The 18,672-nt window shown below is 39.0% G+C and overlaps 2 protein-coding genes across 4 annotated transcripts in view; one reads left to right on the top strand and one right to left on the bottom strand.

The window, feature by feature from the left end:
• CLINT1 (clathrin interactor 1) overlaps nucleotides 1-5,139 on the top strand; it is a 65,079-nt gene extending 59,940 nt beyond the window's left edge. The window contains exons 10-13 of one of the 3 annotated variants that reach the window (XM_019653986.1): nucleotides 51-131; nucleotides 246-343; nucleotides 2,224-2,428; nucleotides 3,400-5,139. In XM_019653986.1, coding sequence (XP_019509531.1) covers nucleotides 51-131; nucleotides 246-343; nucleotides 2,224-2,428; nucleotides 3,400-3,746 — 731 coding nt within the window. In that variant the 3' untranslated portion in view covers nucleotides 3,747-5,139. Of the gene's footprint in view, nucleotides 1-50; nucleotides 344-2,223; nucleotides 2,429-3,399 lie in introns of all 3 variants that reach the window. The other 2 variants (XM_019653985.1, XM_019653984.1) reach the window with 2 other exon arrangements.
• Nucleotides 350-18,672, bottom strand: part of LSM11 (LSM11, U7 small nuclear RNA associated) — a 43,448-nt gene continuing 25,125 nt past the window's right edge. Inside the window, exons 5-6 of the mRNA XM_019653989.1 lie at nucleotides 17,567-17,689; nucleotides 350-1,412 (exon numbers count right to left, since the gene is read on the bottom strand). Coding sequence (XP_019509534.1) covers nucleotides 17,578-17,689 — 112 coding nt within the window. The 3' untranslated portion in view covers nucleotides 350-1,412; nucleotides 17,567-17,577. The remainder of the gene's footprint in view (nucleotides 1,413-17,566; nucleotides 17,690-18,672) is intronic.

Genomic DNA, 18,672 nt, shown 5'->3' with positions numbered 1-18,672 from the left:
TCTCTCTCTCTCTCTCTCTCTCTCTCTCTCTCTCTCTCTCTCTCTCTCAGGGACTGCAACAAGTGGGAATGGAGAGTTTGGTGACTGGAGTGCCTTCAACCAAGCCCCACCAGGCCCTGCTGCTTCCAGTGGTGAGCTCTTCGGCAGTGCCTCACAGCCGGCTGTGGAACTTGTCAGTGGCTCACAACCAGCTCTGGGCCCCGCTCCAGCTGCCTCAAATTCTTCAGACCTATTTGATCTTATAGGCTCGTCCCAGGCAACCATGACATCTTCCCAGAGTATGAATTTCTCTATGATGAGCACTAACACTGTTGGGATGGGTTTGCCCATGTCCAGATCACAGGTGAGTTGTCTGCCTCTCTTGGAAATTGTGATTCATAATCTGTGAGATGCTCTAACTAATCTAATAGTAGATTTGCATAAGACAGAAAAATAAGCATTACATAGATTGCTTTTGTACATTATCTTATACTCTTTCCCCTGGTATAGTCATTTGAGTTCTAGAGGGCAAGCCCTCTCACCCATCTTGTAGTCCGTGCAAAGCCAAGCATAGTGCCTTGCACAGAAGGAGACACTGCCTGAAAAGTTACCGAATCAGTAAACATATTGATATTTAATAGTTTTTAAAAAATTGTTTTTAAGAAGGAATAGAGCTATCCAGGCATACCTCACAGATACTGCAGGTTCAGTTCCAGGCCAACACAATAAAGCGAGTCTCAGAAAAAGCAGGTCACATGAATTTTTGGTTTCCCAGTGCATATAAAAGTTATGTTTGCACTACACTGTAATCCATTTAGTGTGCAACAGTATTATGTCTAAAAACACAGTGTACATACCTTAATTTGAAAATACTTGATTGCTAAAAATGCTGACCATCACCTGAGCCTTCAGTAAGTCCTGATTATTTTGCTGGTGGAGAGTCTTGCTTCGGTGTTGCTGAAAGTGAAGTGCAGTAAAATGAGGTATGCCTGATTGGGATGCCCCTCTGGCAGCATTCACTCAGAAAAACCTCTGTTCTTAAGGAAGTTTCACTTACTGGTTGCAAACAATCATTGCTAATATAGAAAATCATTCTCTAAAATGATGAATGTTTTTCCCTTTTCTAGGCCTGTTCTAAATTATATAACGTTTGCATAGGCTCTTTCAACACTCATTTTTATAAAGGAAAACAACTAATTGGGAGCTTTTTAATTCTCTGTATAGTTAAATCTAAATTACCTCATCCTAGCTTAGAATTTGAACAAATGTAGGGTTAGAATATAAGTGTCTGAATTGTACCAAAACTTGCTATTTTTGATTCCGGCTATTCAGAGTATTTGTTTATGATGCTACTTACTCATTTTAATGTGTAGATTCTCCTCTTTTGGGTGTTAGGATGAAGGAAGAGAAGAAAGAAGCAGGAGGTGACTGCTCTGTATAACAGAAATTAGACATAATATTGAGAAAATGGACATGAAAGCACACTAATACCATTAAATTGAACTGTGTACCACTGAACAAGCCCCAAGCCAGTTTATTTCAGTTTCTTTTATATGATTTAAGCATAAAGCCAATCTTATTTGCAATCTTAGTTGCAACTGTGGTGTGATTGTTTGCCTTGGCCCGTTTTCAGTTTTTCTTCCTAATGCTATTCCTTTTCCTTTTTCTGTCCTTTCCACGGGTATCCTTAGTAACTGCCAGGCACCTCTGCTTCTTTGTCCTTAATTTCTCCTTTCTCCTGAATTGGTCCACATATATCAAGTTCCACTAGTGTTGCTAACTTTAGTCAATAGACATGTACGTGGAGCAGGGAACTATCAGGATATGTGAAATATAATTTGCTGTTTTGATTATTTGCTTTTTATAACATGAGAAATCATATCTTGTATCCATTTTGTAAGAATAAATTTCCACTTATATATTCCCTTAAAGCTGTACTAACCTGAAGTTGGTAGTTGCCCTAGGATGGTGGCTTCTAGACTTTGGGTGATGGGAGGATAATTATTAGTGTAAATATGTTGTTTGTTTCCACCCCAAGCATGATTTGAACTTTAAAGGAACATTTTGGGGAAACTAGTGACTAGGGATATTAAAGACCTTAGTATAGAACATTTGTGGTTCCTTTTAGTTCCAAGAGTTTATTACAAAGTTTAGTATATATTTGGAGTTACTGTGATTAAGTTGCCATCTGATAATCTTTATAGAGTAGGTGCTTAATTTTTAGAGCATCTTTCTGTTTTCCAGCCTTTGCAAAATGTTAGCACAGTGCTGCAGAAGCCTAATCCTCTCTATAATCAGAATACAGATATGGTCCAGAAGTCCGTCAGCAAAACCCTGCCCTCTACTTGGTCTGACCCCAGTGTAAACATCAGCCTAGACAACTTACTACCTGGTATGCAGCCTTCCAAACCCCAGCAGCCATCACTCAACACAATGATTCAACAACAGAGTAAGTTACCACAAGACCTCCCATTTCTTTGTGTGCATGTAATTTTTTGCCCTGATGCCAGGATTGCTCCAAGCCATGGGATAAAAATATGAAACACAAATGTACTATAGGCAACTGTGTGTTCACTTAGGATTTTTTTCACATAGTACATGTTATCGCTCCTGGCACATTGAAGTACTTTGTATTCTACTCTTGATGTGATAACACTTATTGTATTGTGGTGAATTTTGGGGGCGTGATCACTAAAATCAAAATATTTCTTATAGAAAAAATTTAAATATAGGCAAATAGGACAAGGAAATAAAAATTATATGAACTCCATAATCCAGGGACAATCACTATTAATTCATATTTTTTCCATCTTTTCTAACCCTATTTTTAATACTTAAGACCATTTTGTCTATATTTTGTATCTTGCAGTTCTCATTCAGCATTATCATTTTTTTGTGCTGAATATTCTTAAAAATTATTTTTAGATCTTCATAGTTATCCATCATATCAGAGTACAGTTCCTCTATTGTTAGTTATTTCAGTTTCCAGCTTTTTGCTATTATTAATAACCCCATAATTTTGTATAAATCTCTGTGCTTGTGATTTTTTCCCTTAATATAGTATTCTAAAAATAAAATGAGTCAAAGGATATAAATTTTTAAAGGCTTTTGACACCCAGTAGCTCCTGACAACTTGTCAGGTTGGATCCCACACTAGGTTCTGTGGGAATGATGTTAAAGCACCCCATGTTCTCCCCCAGTCCACTTGTGCTAGTCCTACATCTTGGGGAAACCAGAGCTAACAACTACTGGAGACTCTTAAGAGTAAACAGTGCATGTTTATTGACTTCTCTTGTTAAAATCACTGAAAGGAATTTTCTTGGGGCTTACAGGTACTGATGATCAGGAAGACTATATTTTTCTGCTCTATGAATCTAAGAATTCAGAGTGGTAAAGTTCTTCTCTCTTTTCTCCTGATAGATATGCAACAGCCTATGAATGTGATGACCCAAAGTTTTGGAGCTGTGAACCTCAGTTCTCCATCAAACATGCTTCCTGTCCGGCCCCAAACTACCCCTTTGGTGGGGGGGCCCATGCCTATGAGCATGCCCAATGTGATGACTGGCACCATGGGAATGGCCCCTCTTGGAAATACTCCGATGATGAGCCAGAACATGATGGGCATGAATATGAACATAGGGATGTCAACTGCTGGGATGGGCCTAACGGGCACAGTGGGAATGGGCATGCCCAACTTAGCCATGGCTTCTGGAACTGTGCAACCCAAGCAAGATGCCTTTGCAAATTTCGCCAACTTTAGCAAATAAGAGAGTGTAAAGGAGCAAATTGAATGAAGGATTTTTTAGTGGTGCAGATAGGTGATGTTGGGATGGAAAATGCTAATCAATGCCCCTTTTATCAATTAATTAAAACAAACCTACATAAAGAACCAAAAAGGCTGTTTTGCAAAAGTGAAATATCTAATATTTTAGATGGCCAGACAAGGGCACTTCAGATGAAGCAGACAAATCGTTTTTCCCAGTGAGACGTGACCACAAATGGGGTAGTGAGACCATTGAAAGAAAGCCTTTATGATAATTGGAGAGCCTATTTGAACATCATAATTTGTGGGAAGACTGGAATAGGGCTGATATAAATGTGTTTGAATCTCTAATTTTATACTTTTCTTTTCCTGAGGAACTTGATTTTTCTGTCCCTGAATCACCTTGTCATAATTGGGTCTGTTCCTTTTACTACCACTCTTGAGTCCATATATAAAATCATTAAAGTTGGATGATCAGTTTTTTATAAAAAAATATATTTTTGTCCAAAAAAGGCATACATATGTGATTATGGCTAAATCAAAGGTAACTGGAATGTATATATACTTTTGCTAATGTTCCAGCAACACTGCTATTATACTATCCAAATTTTTATTGTAACAAAACCTCTTTAAGCAATTGGTGATAGAAGGGGACTTTTCCCATATTTTCTGCTATAATTATCCTGTGCAGAACTAGGAAAAATATTTTTTTCAAGACTGCTCTATGGTTTCCTTTAAAAAACAAAACAAAACAAAAAACTCCAGTATTTTTGTTTGTTCTTAGCAGTCATTACTTAAAATTTGCAGTGATTAACTTGGCAAGGCTTTCCTTCCGTGTTTGTCCCTGTAGCCACAATCTCACAGTGAGAAACAGTCAAAAGAGAAATATATTTATTTTTTTGGTGTCTTTTCAAAAAATTAAAAAGGTAAAAATCCATTAAGACCTTAAGTTAAATATAAATGTTAGAACTCAACAATGTTGGCTTTTAGATTTACACAGTATTTTTGTTTTGATTTTGAGTGTATCTAATATGGCATTAGCAATATGGTTCCATTAGAGAGGAGTTAAATATATATTATTAAAGGAGACCTGTAGCAGTCAAAGATTTCATTGATTTAATGACAAATAAAGGAAATGAATTAAAATGTTTTTTGTTTTCCTGCTGTAATTCTGCATTAAGCTCAAATGAAAATCATGATTCTAGAGTTTTGGAATGCAAAATTGTTTCACCCTCAAGCTGGGAGTATTTTTTAAAATAAATACTATAATATAGGTATCAAATTATTACCTCCCCACTTGGTGTTGAAATTTTTTTTTATTAAATTGATAAAACTTTGTTTCCATTGTATTCATAATGTTCTGTTATACATAACATTAAAATGTTCATTAAAATCAATGTTGAACTGCTTTTTCTTTCATTCTATTAGACATTTGAGACTATTTGGGGAAAAAATAATTATAATTTGGGCAAAGTAATTTTTATAAATAATTTAAAATTATTTAATGACTTCTCTATTCTTTCCTATCAAACTCTACTGTTAGGAATTAAAAATGAAGCAGCAAAGATATCCTGACCTGCTCCATTCTTGCTAATGTTCCATCTACAACATTTCTAATTAGGCAGAAATTCATGTACTTCAGCTAAGTGGTAATGAAAAGTGATTCATTTGCTGAATAAGAGATGAGAGAGAGTGTAATTAGCTGACTGTGGTTTTTAATCTTTCAACAATTCAATGTGTTTAAATTAGTTTCAAAGAATAGGAGCTTTCAAGTGTTGTTTCTTCAGAGCAGTGAAGCCAGGCTCTGGTGGCAGTATGGGGAATAACCTCACTGATATTTAAAACCCATAATCTTAAATGAATTTTTTTCTATAAATTGAGAGGTATAGCATCATCACCTTTATATGGTTCTTGGAGGAAATACTTTGTTTCTAAACTTCTGTGTTTAAAATTTATTTTCTAATAAAATTAAGATTTCTCTCTAAAGCATTTTCTGTACTCTGCCTTCTTCCTATGTTGTGTCTCTGAGGACAGAAGGGAGCCCCACCTCAGTTATTAACGCACCTCAACACACAGTTCGCTATCTTACTAGGATTTTTTGTTTCAGAGCCCATGAAAGCTGAAAACCTAAGAATTGCCACATTTGGGGGGTCCACTGAGTTGAATGATTTGTCTCTGACGGGGTTACTAAGTGATACTTCAAAGAAAGGGCCGAAAACCTCCAAGTCATTTGGAGTTGTCAAAAAAATTCTAATAATCTATTGCAAGGGTCGGCAAACTGCGGCTCCTTGGATGCAGCTTGCGAGCCGCAGTTTGCCGACGCCTGATCTCTTGGGCTAGGCTCCCTTCTGCACATCCTATACTCCCTGTTCAACAGCTTCTGTTGTATGTTTTTCTTTCTAATACTTTGGAGGGGGAAGGGGGGGACATAGTTACTGTTCTAAGCAATTTACATACAACGAGTCTCCTGCCACTCCAGATTCTTTTTTTTCCCTCTTGAAATTTTCTCTTCTCTGGTACGATCTTTAGGAACCACAAATGTATACAGTGTTCTTGTATGGCACTTGGGATAGTGCCTTTATTTTTTTAAATAAACTGCCTGAATGATATAATGCTATTTGTTTGGGGATGGTCAATAATAAGTTGCGACTATAATTATAGTTGGAGGGAAGGGTTAATATTTTTTTGCCTCTCAAATATTTATGAAACTTACTTAGTAACATAAAGCTAACTGTCTTAAGTACAGAGCACACCTTATGGTAAATAGATTTCTGAAATGAACTGGCTTTGTGTTTCAGCTCTCCTGGGAAACAGCATTGCATTGTGGGAAGAGCTTGGACTTGGAAGCAGGCAGATCTAATCCTGTTTCAACCACTATCTGTGTGACACCTTGATCAATTCACCTGACTTCTTCGGGCCCTGACACATTTTTTTTTCTAAAATGAACTTAAAATCTGGAAGTGGTAGATAAATGATGAGTGAGATCCACCAGCACTGACATGCTTTAAATGTTTCCCTGTCTCCCACTTAACATTTTTATTTATGTAAATGTACTTACATACCAAAAACTTTGTGCCCGTCACTACTAGAACCTTCATGTGTGTCATTGAATCTATGCGGCAAACTCCAAAATTCATATTCCTCTTTGATTCCTGAAAGCAGTGTGTAGTTAAAGCCTCAGAGACTGTTCTACTAAATTGATTTCTAATTGTGGGTTTTCCTGTCGGCCTGAATTCCACTTTCTTTTAACAGAAAAATTATAAATGAGCCGTTTTGTGAATGTATTGACTCACTCCTACCTACCGCATTAGTGCAGATGTGAGGGGGAGAACTAGGAAAGTGAGCTAGTGTGGGATCTGCCACATATCCCTCATTACACTGTTCTCAGCTTTTAGAAGCAGCAGAGATCTCAGTATTTCTCTTGACTTCTTGCAGTTTTGTTAACTAAGATCTTGTTATTCTTCTAATACCCAGAATAGCAATCAGATATAAAGACTAAAAAAACAACAATCTATCCATAAAAGGATTTTGGGTTTACCTTTAACTCGTTATGGCCTTAATTCTGTGTCTTCTTTAATAATGGCAGACCTGCTAATGCAGTGTTCCTCTCAGACATAAGTAGCTCCTGGCAACTCTTCACACTGCTTGTTTACCCCATGGTCCGGGGGGGGGTTTGCATGCTGCCAATTCAGATGCTTAGATGCTTCGCTTCCCCAGGATTTGGGACGGATTTCAAAGTCCTGATGGACAAATACACGTTTCATGTGTGACTCTTTAAAATAAATGTCATTCCATTAAATAACTGAGTCCTGGACTATGAAACCCTACGTTTCCTTCCCATTTGATTTTTCTTAACTGTACATCTTGCAGCTGTGTTCTTTAAAGGCTGCAAGCGCATGCTTCCATTTTGTAATGAGATAAGAGTGCTTAGAGTTTGTGTAAGGAGCAGTGTGGCCTCAGGACCCCCTTTGCACCCTTAAAAGTTATGAAGGACCCCGAAGAGCTTTTATGTGGGTCTTATGTATCAATACTATATTTAAAATAAAAACTGAGAAACTTAAAATTTTTAATTAAATTTAAAGTAACCCCATTACCTGTCAAATTACAATTTTATAAAAAACTTTTTTCCAGAATAAAAATCTGAAAAGAAGGGCTTTGTTTTGCATTTTGAAAATCTCTTTATTACCTGGCTTAACAGAATATAGATGGATTCTCTTATCCGCTTTTGCATTTAATCTATGCTATGTTTTTTGTGTGGTTTTTTGTTTTTTTGGGGGGTGGAAAGTACATGGGAAAAGTCTGGCCTCAGGGATATGTGGTTGGAAAGGGCGGAACCATTCAGATCCCCTGAATGGGCCTCAGGCTCTCCAAGGGTCCTCATGCCACACTTGGGGAACTGCTGCTAAGATCTTCCAAGTAACTATCCATTTGCTTGATTTATTCTGTTTATAAGGTACCTCTGCTTGAGGTACAAAGAATTTAGGGGTTTTTTGCCTTTCACTTCAATCACAAGCAAAAGGACTGTCACATGAAATTGCTCTCTGGATATTGAATGTTAAAAAATTGGTGACACCATAGCTTTTGCTCAGTTTTTGAGATGATTTCTTCTGATACATAGTGCATATTTACTAGCTTTTATAATTATGAAGTAAGTTTCTTACCCACTTAGGATTTCTTAGGAAAGCCTAGACGGAAAGACTGGGTGTTGAGTGGTGAATGGTAGACCTTTGAACCTCCTTTTCTGTCTTTTGAGAAAAGAATAAAATGGGTCAAGCCTGAAAGGCCTCTGACTCGTTTGCAAGTGGGCCTGGCAGCTTTATTTACTGTGTCCTCTGGCAAACAGAAGGATGTGGCGATAGAAATAGTATGTCCCTTTCATCATGCTCCTTATGAATCCGAGATGAATTGGAGCCCCACGGTTGGAAGAATCCAGCAAGGTTTCCACCTACTTCAGGAAAATGGCAGCAGCAAGCTCTGCCGGGCACCTTACATACATCAGCTCCCTTCTCATAACCTACGGAACAGTGGTCTCCCCGACAGATACAGAACAGGCATGTCAGAAACAAAATGGCCAAAAGTGGCTTTGAAAAGATTGTTGCGCAGGGTCCCCCAAATGAAGATTTTGTTGATTTCCAGTAACCAACCACCAAGATCAACCTTCAGTATGTTCGGCAGAGTTTTTATAGTGGAAAGAGGAAGGAAATGAGCACAGTTCCCTCTCATCCCAGAGGAGCCTCGTTTTGGAAACTAGTACATATCTGGGGCACGGAATCAATCTGTGTTAATGAAGGAGACATTGAAGATGCAATCTTTTGTGTCTGGTCATTTATATACCAGTTTTATCAAACTGCGTTTTCTAAAATGCAGCTAAAATACTAGGTTGTGGGCTGGGTTCCAGTATTCCTAGATATTTTTCCACGATATTTTCACTTGTCAATCATCAAAAATTAAATCAAGGAAAACAATACCAAAACAGTCATGATGAAAATGTAGGAAGTCCAAACCGTCCCAGTGAAGTACTGAGACCACAGAACGGTAATGGGCCACTAGACCAGAGGACCAGCACCCAGGTTTTCTTCCGTGTGTTTACTCATTCTGTGCCTACTGCCTGCACTACCTCAAGTTACGTGCTCTGGTGACTGCAACGGAAACCCATCAGCTCAGCACGTTTAAGAATGCGCATGGGTAAGAGAGAATCAAGTTGCTGTTACACAAGAATAGCAGGAGAGGCCTAATTTAGAGAGGGTAACTCAGGAAGTCCTCTCTGAGAAGGGAGCCTTTATGCAGCGATCTGAAGGATGACGAGAAGGAGCCACCACCAGAACTATACATCTGAAGGCTCCAAGTGGGGAAAGAACAGTAAGGGGTTTAGTGGGTGTGGCTGGAGCTCAATGTAAAAGGAGTGGAAATGGGGAACTAGGCAAGGTGATGGTAACATAATCCGTGTCTAGGGTGCTGAGATGCATAATTACTTCACTCTCCTCAAAAGTTCCTGGGGGGTGGGAAGGGGGGGGGCTATAACCACCAGCAGCCGAGGTATATCCTGAAGGCCCCATTTGCTTTCATTGCCATGGTTGTCATAGGACTCCCTTTGAAAAACTTGCCTTGGACTTAAAAAAAAAAACTTGAGTGGAAAATTGTATGACAATAGTTATTCAATGTCAATAATACTGAAATACATTAATAGTTCATTTATATGTGAAAAATAAACATTTTTTACCTAAGGGGCCATTTGTAGATACAAACTGAGTATTACAAACAGTGCTACCATGCATCTGCAGGTCATAGTTTACAGAGGGATTCACACTCATTTCCTCCCAGAACCTCACAACAGCCCTGAGCTAAGAAGGTTATGATCCCCTTGTAAGATGAGGAAACAGGCTCCGAAAGATCAAGGTAGTTAGTGAAGCCAGGTCTCCTAGGACAGGTCTTTGGAATCCTAACCCAGTTTCATTCCACTATCTCTCATTGCTTCTCCACTAATATTTCAGACCTTTTCATTTAAAGACAGTACACGCCATTCAGATAAACTGGCAGCTTTTTCTTGCATAGCCCTGATCTCTAAGCACGTTGTCCCAGATGCCATGTAATGCTCCACACACAGTAGACAGCTAGTAAATGGTTGTTAAATAATATGTTTTTCAAGTAAGCACTGAATGGATCTGAAATCTATTTGCATTTTCTAAAGGTCACCAGCAGGAGATGAGCCACAGAGCAAATAAAAACTGCTCTCTTCTGAAGAGTAAACCTTTTCTTTGTTTTGTAGAAATGGTGATGTAACTTAGCATAAAGCTTTAGCCAGATCTCGAAAGCAAAAAATTCCAGCAGGTTTGGAAAAGTATAACACAAAGGCTCTTCCAGGGCCAGCCCAGTAAAGGTGGGTGGCCTCGAACTGCTTGTTTAAGGAATGGAATCAATTTCAAAGAGTGCACTGTGATGCTTTTTAAAGATTGTGTGCTCTTGGCAACATTTTATTTGATCCTGTGATTCTTGCATTTGAGAAATAGAATGGAGATGCCCAGCCACCAAATAAAAGCAGAAATGGAATTTCTAGATTTAAGGGATTCTCAAGGGAATATCTGAATTGACATCTTTAGAATACAGTTTTAAAGGGCATGTAGAAATACCTAGCATTTTGAAAACCCCAACAGCTGAGCTATCTTATTTTTGATAGAGGAAAAAATATTGACTTTAATGGAAAATATAAAGTTTGGGCATAAGTTACACAAAGAATCATTTTTTCAAGTCATTTAAAGAAAAGTGATAAGATTAGAAAAAAGAAATATTAAAGTACCTTTACTTTTAATTTACTAGGTTTATCAGTGTTATCCTTTGAGCCTAATTCCTATAATGAACCAAGGAAAGGATACTGTAGCTGCACATTTTTCAGTTAAGAACTTTTCACATACTTTTAATTCCTCCATCATGGAAGTGTGTGTATGTACGTTTCTATACATACAGTATCTGTCTTTTTATATAAATATATAATAAAGGTTGGCTCTTTAATACTGTCTCTTTACCAAATTTTTTAGATGTCCCAAGAGTTCTCAGATTTGAATGATAAAAAGGGTGCCATAAGGTACCGCTTTAGTAATTAACTGGTTCTTTAATAAGGCCTCAATTACTTTGTTTCATGATAAGGAAAAAAAAAAATATGTTCCAAGACAGAGTTACATTCGACATCTGGGAACCTCCTAACAGCTGGCTACCTAATGAATATGCATCTGCTTAAGAGGCTGTAGACCATTAATAAACCAATAGATGTAAAGCAGAAACAATCTTTGTCAGCTTCAAATGAGATTGGATGCAATGTGCTGTGAAGTGTCACTGTCACATTGAATCGAGTTTGGGAGGTTAACAATCAACTGTTAGCTACTCATGGCTTTATAGCTCTACACTTCTGCTAACACTCTTCCCAAACTGTTGGTCACATTTCTAATGTAGAACTTCTTTCTCCTGATTGACTGATTTAAGACTTACAATGTCTGTATTTCAAAAATGTCTTCCATTTTGTTCCACTAAACCACGTTTGCTAAGAATCTTTAAAACTAAGAAGTCATCTCCAGATGGGAAAGACAGGAAATATCAGGATCAAATTGGTTCAAGTTGGACTTCCAGTAAATTGGAAAGTACTTAGAAAGAAACTTCTATGTGTCTGCAGATGACTTGGGAACTGCTGGGTGTCCCTGAGAGAACCACTCACTCCCCATGCAGGCAATGATTCAGACATTAATCACTGGTGTAAATGAGACCCTCAGTAAGTCGTACGCAGGGCTCTCGATCAGATTCCATTTCCTCTCCTTGGCCTTTTCAAGGAGAAAGTCCAATACAACCTTAAACTTTATTCTTTTTTTTTTTTACTTTTTTTTTAAAAATCTCATTTCATGGTAGGAAAATAAATGGAAATGCACACCATGGGAATAACTAAAAAGGGGGGGGGCAGGAATTAAAGCCCACTTACTTGGAGAACCATCTGAAGTCTGGCTAAACAGAAGTTTTATAACTAAGGACATAAAGAAGGAGCCATGTAGAGACTGATAGAGGGGGCGGAGACACAGAACTGGCTAACCCTAAACCTTCGTGTGGCGGCTGAGAACCAGGAGAGATATCTCGGCCACGGAGGTTCTCCTCAGAGAAGTGAGGGGTCCCAGTCACACACCAGACTCCCCAGCCAGGGGAAAGAGAAGCCCCCACAACATGTGGCTGTAAAAAACAGTGGGGATTCAGACCATCCAGGTGGGACGGAAGACTGTAGGAAACCCATATGTCCTCTTAAACGGCCCCATTGCACAGACTCTCTCACTCCCAGGCACTCACCTTGCGTTCCAGCAGAGGAATAGTAACTCGGGGGGTGTTGGAGACATACGGGGAGCAGAATGAGTTGTGTAGCTTTGAGACAAGGCCTGGAGGACTGTCAACATTTTTGTTGTGACAGGTCATCCTTCTGTGTAGCTGGCAGGCTGGCGCCATCTTATTTGTGTTGTGCCCGCCCCCTATGCTCACGGCCAAATCTGAATCTGATTGGTCTGATGAGCTCTGCAGCTCCACCCTGCTGACACACTGGGTCCCCACCCCACCCAACGCAGGAGACACTTTCTCCAAGAGCAGCAAACCCTGCCCAAATTGCATTCTTTCTTGGAAAACTATCAGAGTCTGACAGACCAGACCCCAGGCAGGTGGCAACTGGCCTCAGTGTACTCTGAGACTTTTGCTGAGTATCTTCAGGCTCAGCATTGGCACCAAACCAGAATTTATACTAACCTGCTAACCACAACTCTTCCCACTTTAGTGACTTTCTGAGATCCCGCCTCACCCTACTTGCAAACTGCATGAGGCTTTAACAGTGGCTGAAACTTAAGGGAGCCGGCAGGTGGCAGCAGGCCTCGGGGTGTCCTGGCTTTTTGCGGAGCTACTCCAGGTCCAGTACTGGTGGCAGATGACCTCGGTTCACAGCGTGGCCTTTCTCTTGCACCTCCAGGTAGCACAGGCAGCAAACAACTGCTGATTGCTTTCTAGCTCTTACCAAGTAGTCCCCAGACAGTCACAGACAATGGGTGACCTGGGCCTGTACCAGAGCTCCTCGCAAAAAGCCCAAAAACCAACATACTTGGAGGTTGGCTTCAGACCAGAGCAGAGCACCACCCAATTAGCTCCACGAGGAGCATACCCAAAGGGCAGTCTCAACAGGCACCAGAGCACGCTGTGGAGTAAGCCCCCTGCACAGCAGACCATAAGCTATGGACATGGCCAAACCCCACAGCCAATCAGCCTGAGGGCGATGCCACCCACTCACATGCCACTAACAATCAAGGCGCAACTATAACAGAAGGGCAAACACAACCCACACAAGAGACACTCCTGGAGCACCTGGCTCAGGTGACCAGGGAGACTGTGCCACTGGGCCCCCCCATGGCACCTACTACATAAGGTCACCTGGTTACTGGGGGATGTAACATATCTACCTAATACATAGAAACAAACAAAGAGGCAGCCAAAATGAGAAAACAAAGAAATACATCCCAAATGAAAGAACAGGAGAAAACTCCAGAAAAAAAAACTAAACAAAATGGAGGCAAGCAACCTACCAGATACAGAGTTCAAAACAACGGTTACAAAGATGCTCAAGGAACTTAGTGAGAATTTCAACAAAGAGAAGTTCTTTGTTGAACCTCTTTTTAGAAGTTCAACAGGAATAAAAAAGGACATAGAAACCATAAAAAAGAACCAGTCAGAAGTGAAGAATACAATAACTGAAATGAAGAATGCACTAGAAGAAATCACCAGCAGACTAGATGAAGCAGATGGAATCAATCATTTGGAAGACAACATTGCAGAAAACAATCATAACACCAAAAATAAATAAGAATCCAAAATATGAGGATAGTTGAAGAGTTCTGGGACAATATCATGCGTACCAACATTCCATCATAGGGTTACCAAAAGGAGAAGGAAGAAAGCAAGGGATTAAGAACCTATTTGAAAAAACAACGAATAAAAATTTTCCTAACTTGGCGAAGGAAACAGACACACACAAGTCCAGGAAATGCAGAGTCCCAAACAAGATGAACCCAAACAGGCCCATACCAAGACACATCATAATTAGAATGGCAAAGGTTAAAGACAAAGAGAGAATCCTAAAAGCAGCAAGAAAAAGGCAATTAGTAGCTTATAAGTGAGTTCCCATAAGACTGTCAGCTGATTTCCCAACAGAAAGTTTGCAGGCCAGAAGGGATTGGCACAAAATATTCAATATGATGAAAAGCAAGGCCCTACAACCAAGACTACTCTACCCAGCAAAGGTATCATTTAGAATTGAAGGACAGCTGAAGAGCTTCCCAGACAAGAAAAAGCTAAAGGAATTCATTACCACCAAAGCAGTATTATAAGGAATGTTAGAAGGGCTTCTTTGAGGTGGAAAAAAATATATATATCAAAATTGTGAACAATAAAATGGCAATAGCTACATATCTATCAACATTTCTTTCAATGTAAATGGATTAAATGCTCCACTCAAAAGACATATGGTGGCTGAGTGGATAAGAAAACAAGACCCTTACATATGCTGCCTACAAGAGACCCACTTCAGATTAAAAGAGACACACAGAGTGTAAAGGGATGGAAAAATATATTTCATTAAAATGGAAAAAAAAACAAAAAAAAACCTGGGGTGGCAATACTTATACCAGAAAAAATAGACTTTAAAACAAAGGTTATAACAAGAGACAAAGAAGAACCCAGTAATCCCACTTCAGGATATTTATCTGAAGAAACTCAAATGCTACTTCGTGGGGACGTATGCATCCATATGTTCACTGCAGCATTGTTTACAATGGCCAAGGTATGGAGGCAGCCTGGGTGTCTGTGGATGGAAGAATGGATAAAGAGAAGGTGGTACATATATACAAGAGAATATTGCTCAGCCAGGGAAGGGAATGGGTTCTTGCCATCTGCGGCGGCATGGATGGACCTGGAGGGAATTGTGCTGAGTGGAGCATGTCAGACAGAGAAAGACAGATGCAATGTGATTTCACCTATATGTGAAATCTAAAGAACAAAATAAACAAACAAAACAGAATAAAACTCAGATACAGAAAACATTTTGATGGTTGACAGATGGGAGGAGATTGGGGGTGAGTGAAAAAGGGGAAGGGATTAAGAAGTACAAATTGGTTATTACACAGTAATCATGGGGATGTAGGGTATTTCATAAGGAATATAGTCCATAATATTGTAATAACTATGTATGGTATCAGATGGGTACTAGATTTGTTGGGGTGATAGATGGGAGGGGGTTGGGGGCAGGGTGAAAAAGGTGATGGGATTAAGAAGTACAAACCGAAAGTTACAAAATAGTCATGGGGATGTAAAGTAAAGCATAGAGAAATAGTTAATAATATGATAATAACTATGTATAGTGCCAGGTGAGTACTAGACTGGTCTGGGGGATTATTAAATTATACAAATGTCTAACCACTGTGCTATACATGTGAAATTAATATAAAATAATATTGAATGTCAACTATAATTGAAAAATTAAAAATTTGGGGAAAAGGTAAAGGGGAATAAGAGGTGCAAATCTCCAGATATAAAACAAATAAGTCATGAGGATATAATATTATTGTGACAGCGTTCTACAGTGTCAGATGGCTGCTAGACTTATCATGGTGATCACTTCCTTAGGTATATAAATGTTAAATAACTATGGTCTATCCCTGAAACTAATAAAATGTTATATGTTAAAAAAAGAAAGAACCCAAAGCATCAAATATAAATGTAAAATCCTGTAATCTCAGTTGTGTGAGTGGCTCCTTTATTAAATAAAACATCACCTCAAATTCTTACACAGAAATTATCTTATTTGTGAAGATGTAAGGTTCATTTTCCCCAAAAACTATATAAAAATTACCACGACTATCACACCATCTAATATACTCATGTTACAGATGAAACGCTGAACATCAAAAACTTCAAATTATGAGGTGGCTTAGTGACAGAAGGAAGTGGTTTTGTAGGGAAGGGCAAGTTGTATTGTTTATGTAAATATGACAATATTCTATACCACAATCCCGCAGGAAATCATGTATTTGGATATGCAATAATATTCTCTAATGATGAACGGATGGGGAACTATTTGAAGGAATTCCAATGCCATACTCAGGCAGACACTATCAGGCAGATATAACATATGTGTATCATTTTCAGTACAAGTATGATGAAAAAATTAATTTTCTTTTTTCAGAAAAAAATTCCTTAAAACTTGAGATCCATCTTGTATATAACCCTGCATATCTTAAATGCTAGCAAATAAATGGCTTAAATTCAGGCAATGTAAATAATAATATTCATTCATCCCTCATAATGTATTTGCAAGATATCTTCCTTTTATTATTCAATTTTTTCCCCTTTACCTCTCCATTTTCCAAAACTATTTTGGGCAAATGATAGGTTCAGTTGGTTTCAGTTGGCAGTGCAATCTGAGATGATGGTGTTTTTCTCAGTCAAGTGTGGGTGGGTCCCAGGCCCCACATTGGGGATTTTTCTATGGGCTTCCCATAACAGGTGAATTCTCAGAATTCAGCCATCAGTGCTGCAGTCCATAAAATTCTTCAGTAATATTAAGTCATTATTTACATTCCTGTTAGTTATAGCTTCATAATTCCATATTTTATACTTGAAAAGGATTTTTAAATTCATTGTTGAATGGTAAAAAATCTATTGAAACTTTTGAAAATATGGCTGCACCAATCTGCATTCCCACCCACAGTGTACAAGGGTTCCCTTTCCTCCACCAACTCCATCCTCACCAATACTTGTTATCTCTTGTCTTTTTGATGATAGTCATTCTAACAGGTGTGAAGTGATACCTCAATGGGTTTTTTTTAATGTAATAATTACACACTTAATTTTAAAAGTTTCTTTCTACTACAGTAAGTGAGGTTGGTTGGTATTCCATTTATGGTAGTGATATAAAGGATCTTTTTGAATATATTAATTTAACTGAAAATGAGAAAATTTAAAGAAAAGTATGTACTTCTAAAATAACAATGCCAAGGTGCTCTGACAAGGCAAATATTGTGATGATGACATGAGAAGGGCAGAACTTTGGGAAGCACTGACATATGAGATGACTGCACAACTCTTTGAAAGCTCTGCCCAGTGATTCCCAAGAGAAGCTCCAGGGAAGATCAAAGGCCTTCCAGAACGTTCTGTTTAATATATTTTCCATCTAGATTCTTACGTAAGAAATGCCAAAAATGCTCTTGAAGTGCAGGAGATCTGTCCCCCATCAACATGGGTCAGTTTTCTGCAAGAAACCATATTTACCTCAGGTGACTTCAATTGTTCAGAGCAGTGATTTTCAAAGATCCCTTCACACAGGCCCTGGGAGAACACCAGAGGATCCACTGCAGCATGACAACGAGGGGATATCTACTTGTATTCATTTTTCTAAAATATAGAAATAGAAAAATAAATTTTACTATTGATTAATATGCAGACTGACAGTAGGATAGACACTTATTTTATAAATATACATATTTGGGGGTGGGACACTGAACACCATTTTATGGATAGGATGTTCAGTCAAAAAGGTTTGGTTACTACCAGGTGAGAGACAAGAGTTGATGAGCCCCAGGATGTACAGTATTGGTGTGTCTGCAGACTGTCTGCTCCAGGCACCCTTTCTCTCTCTCTCTCACCCCCTATCTATGCCTGAGAGAGGGCAGAAGACCCTGAAAAATCCAAGGCTGAGTAAAACACGTGTGTCCCAGGGGTCGTCACCCTCACATGTGAAGGATCACAGGCAGTTTTTACAGTCCTTTGGAGACCTCAAAACCTAAGCATCTTGGGCCAGCCGAGTGGCGCGTTGGTTAAGAGCTGATTTGGGATGCCGGAGGGCCCCAGTTCGGATCCCACATATGAGGTCCAGTGACACTGCCCTCCACAGCTAAGATGCTGAACAACAACTCAACCTAGAGCTGGGCTGCCAGGAGTTGCCAGCGACGGCGTAGGCTGCAGCCCCTGTGGCAGTGGGTTGTCATGGGCTACCGTGTGTAGCCAGCAGCCAGCATGAGCGGCCATCCAGAAGCCTGTGACTGATCTGCCTCACCGGGGATGAGCGCAATGATGGTGCCAACTTAGGCCAGTGAAGCAACGTCCTCCACAACTAGACTGAAGAACAAAAAAAGGACAGCAACTTGTCTGTTCCCCTTCCCCCAATTCTCCAGTGCTGTTCCCATCCCCCAATTCCCCAATAAAAATCTTTAAAAAAACAAACAAAACAAACCCAAGCATCTTGCTCCAGTTCCAAATTTAAAAAAGGAAAGAAGACCACAGACATTGTTCCCAAATTTTCTTAGTATTATTAATTTTTTCTATAAAAATGGTTTACATTAACTCATTTATTTAGAAAAGATCTATTTAATACTCAA

The sequence above is a fragment of the Hipposideros armiger genome, unplaced genomic scaffold, assembly GCF_001890085.2.
Source record: "Hipposideros armiger isolate ML-2016 unplaced genomic scaffold, ASM189008v1 scaffold_211, whole genome shotgun sequence".
Classification (NCBI taxonomy): Eukaryota; Metazoa; Chordata; class Mammalia; order Chiroptera; family Hipposideridae; genus Hipposideros; species Hipposideros armiger.
Note: the sequence above shows the minus strand (reverse complement) of the source record. Positions and strands in the feature narration are given on the sequence as shown.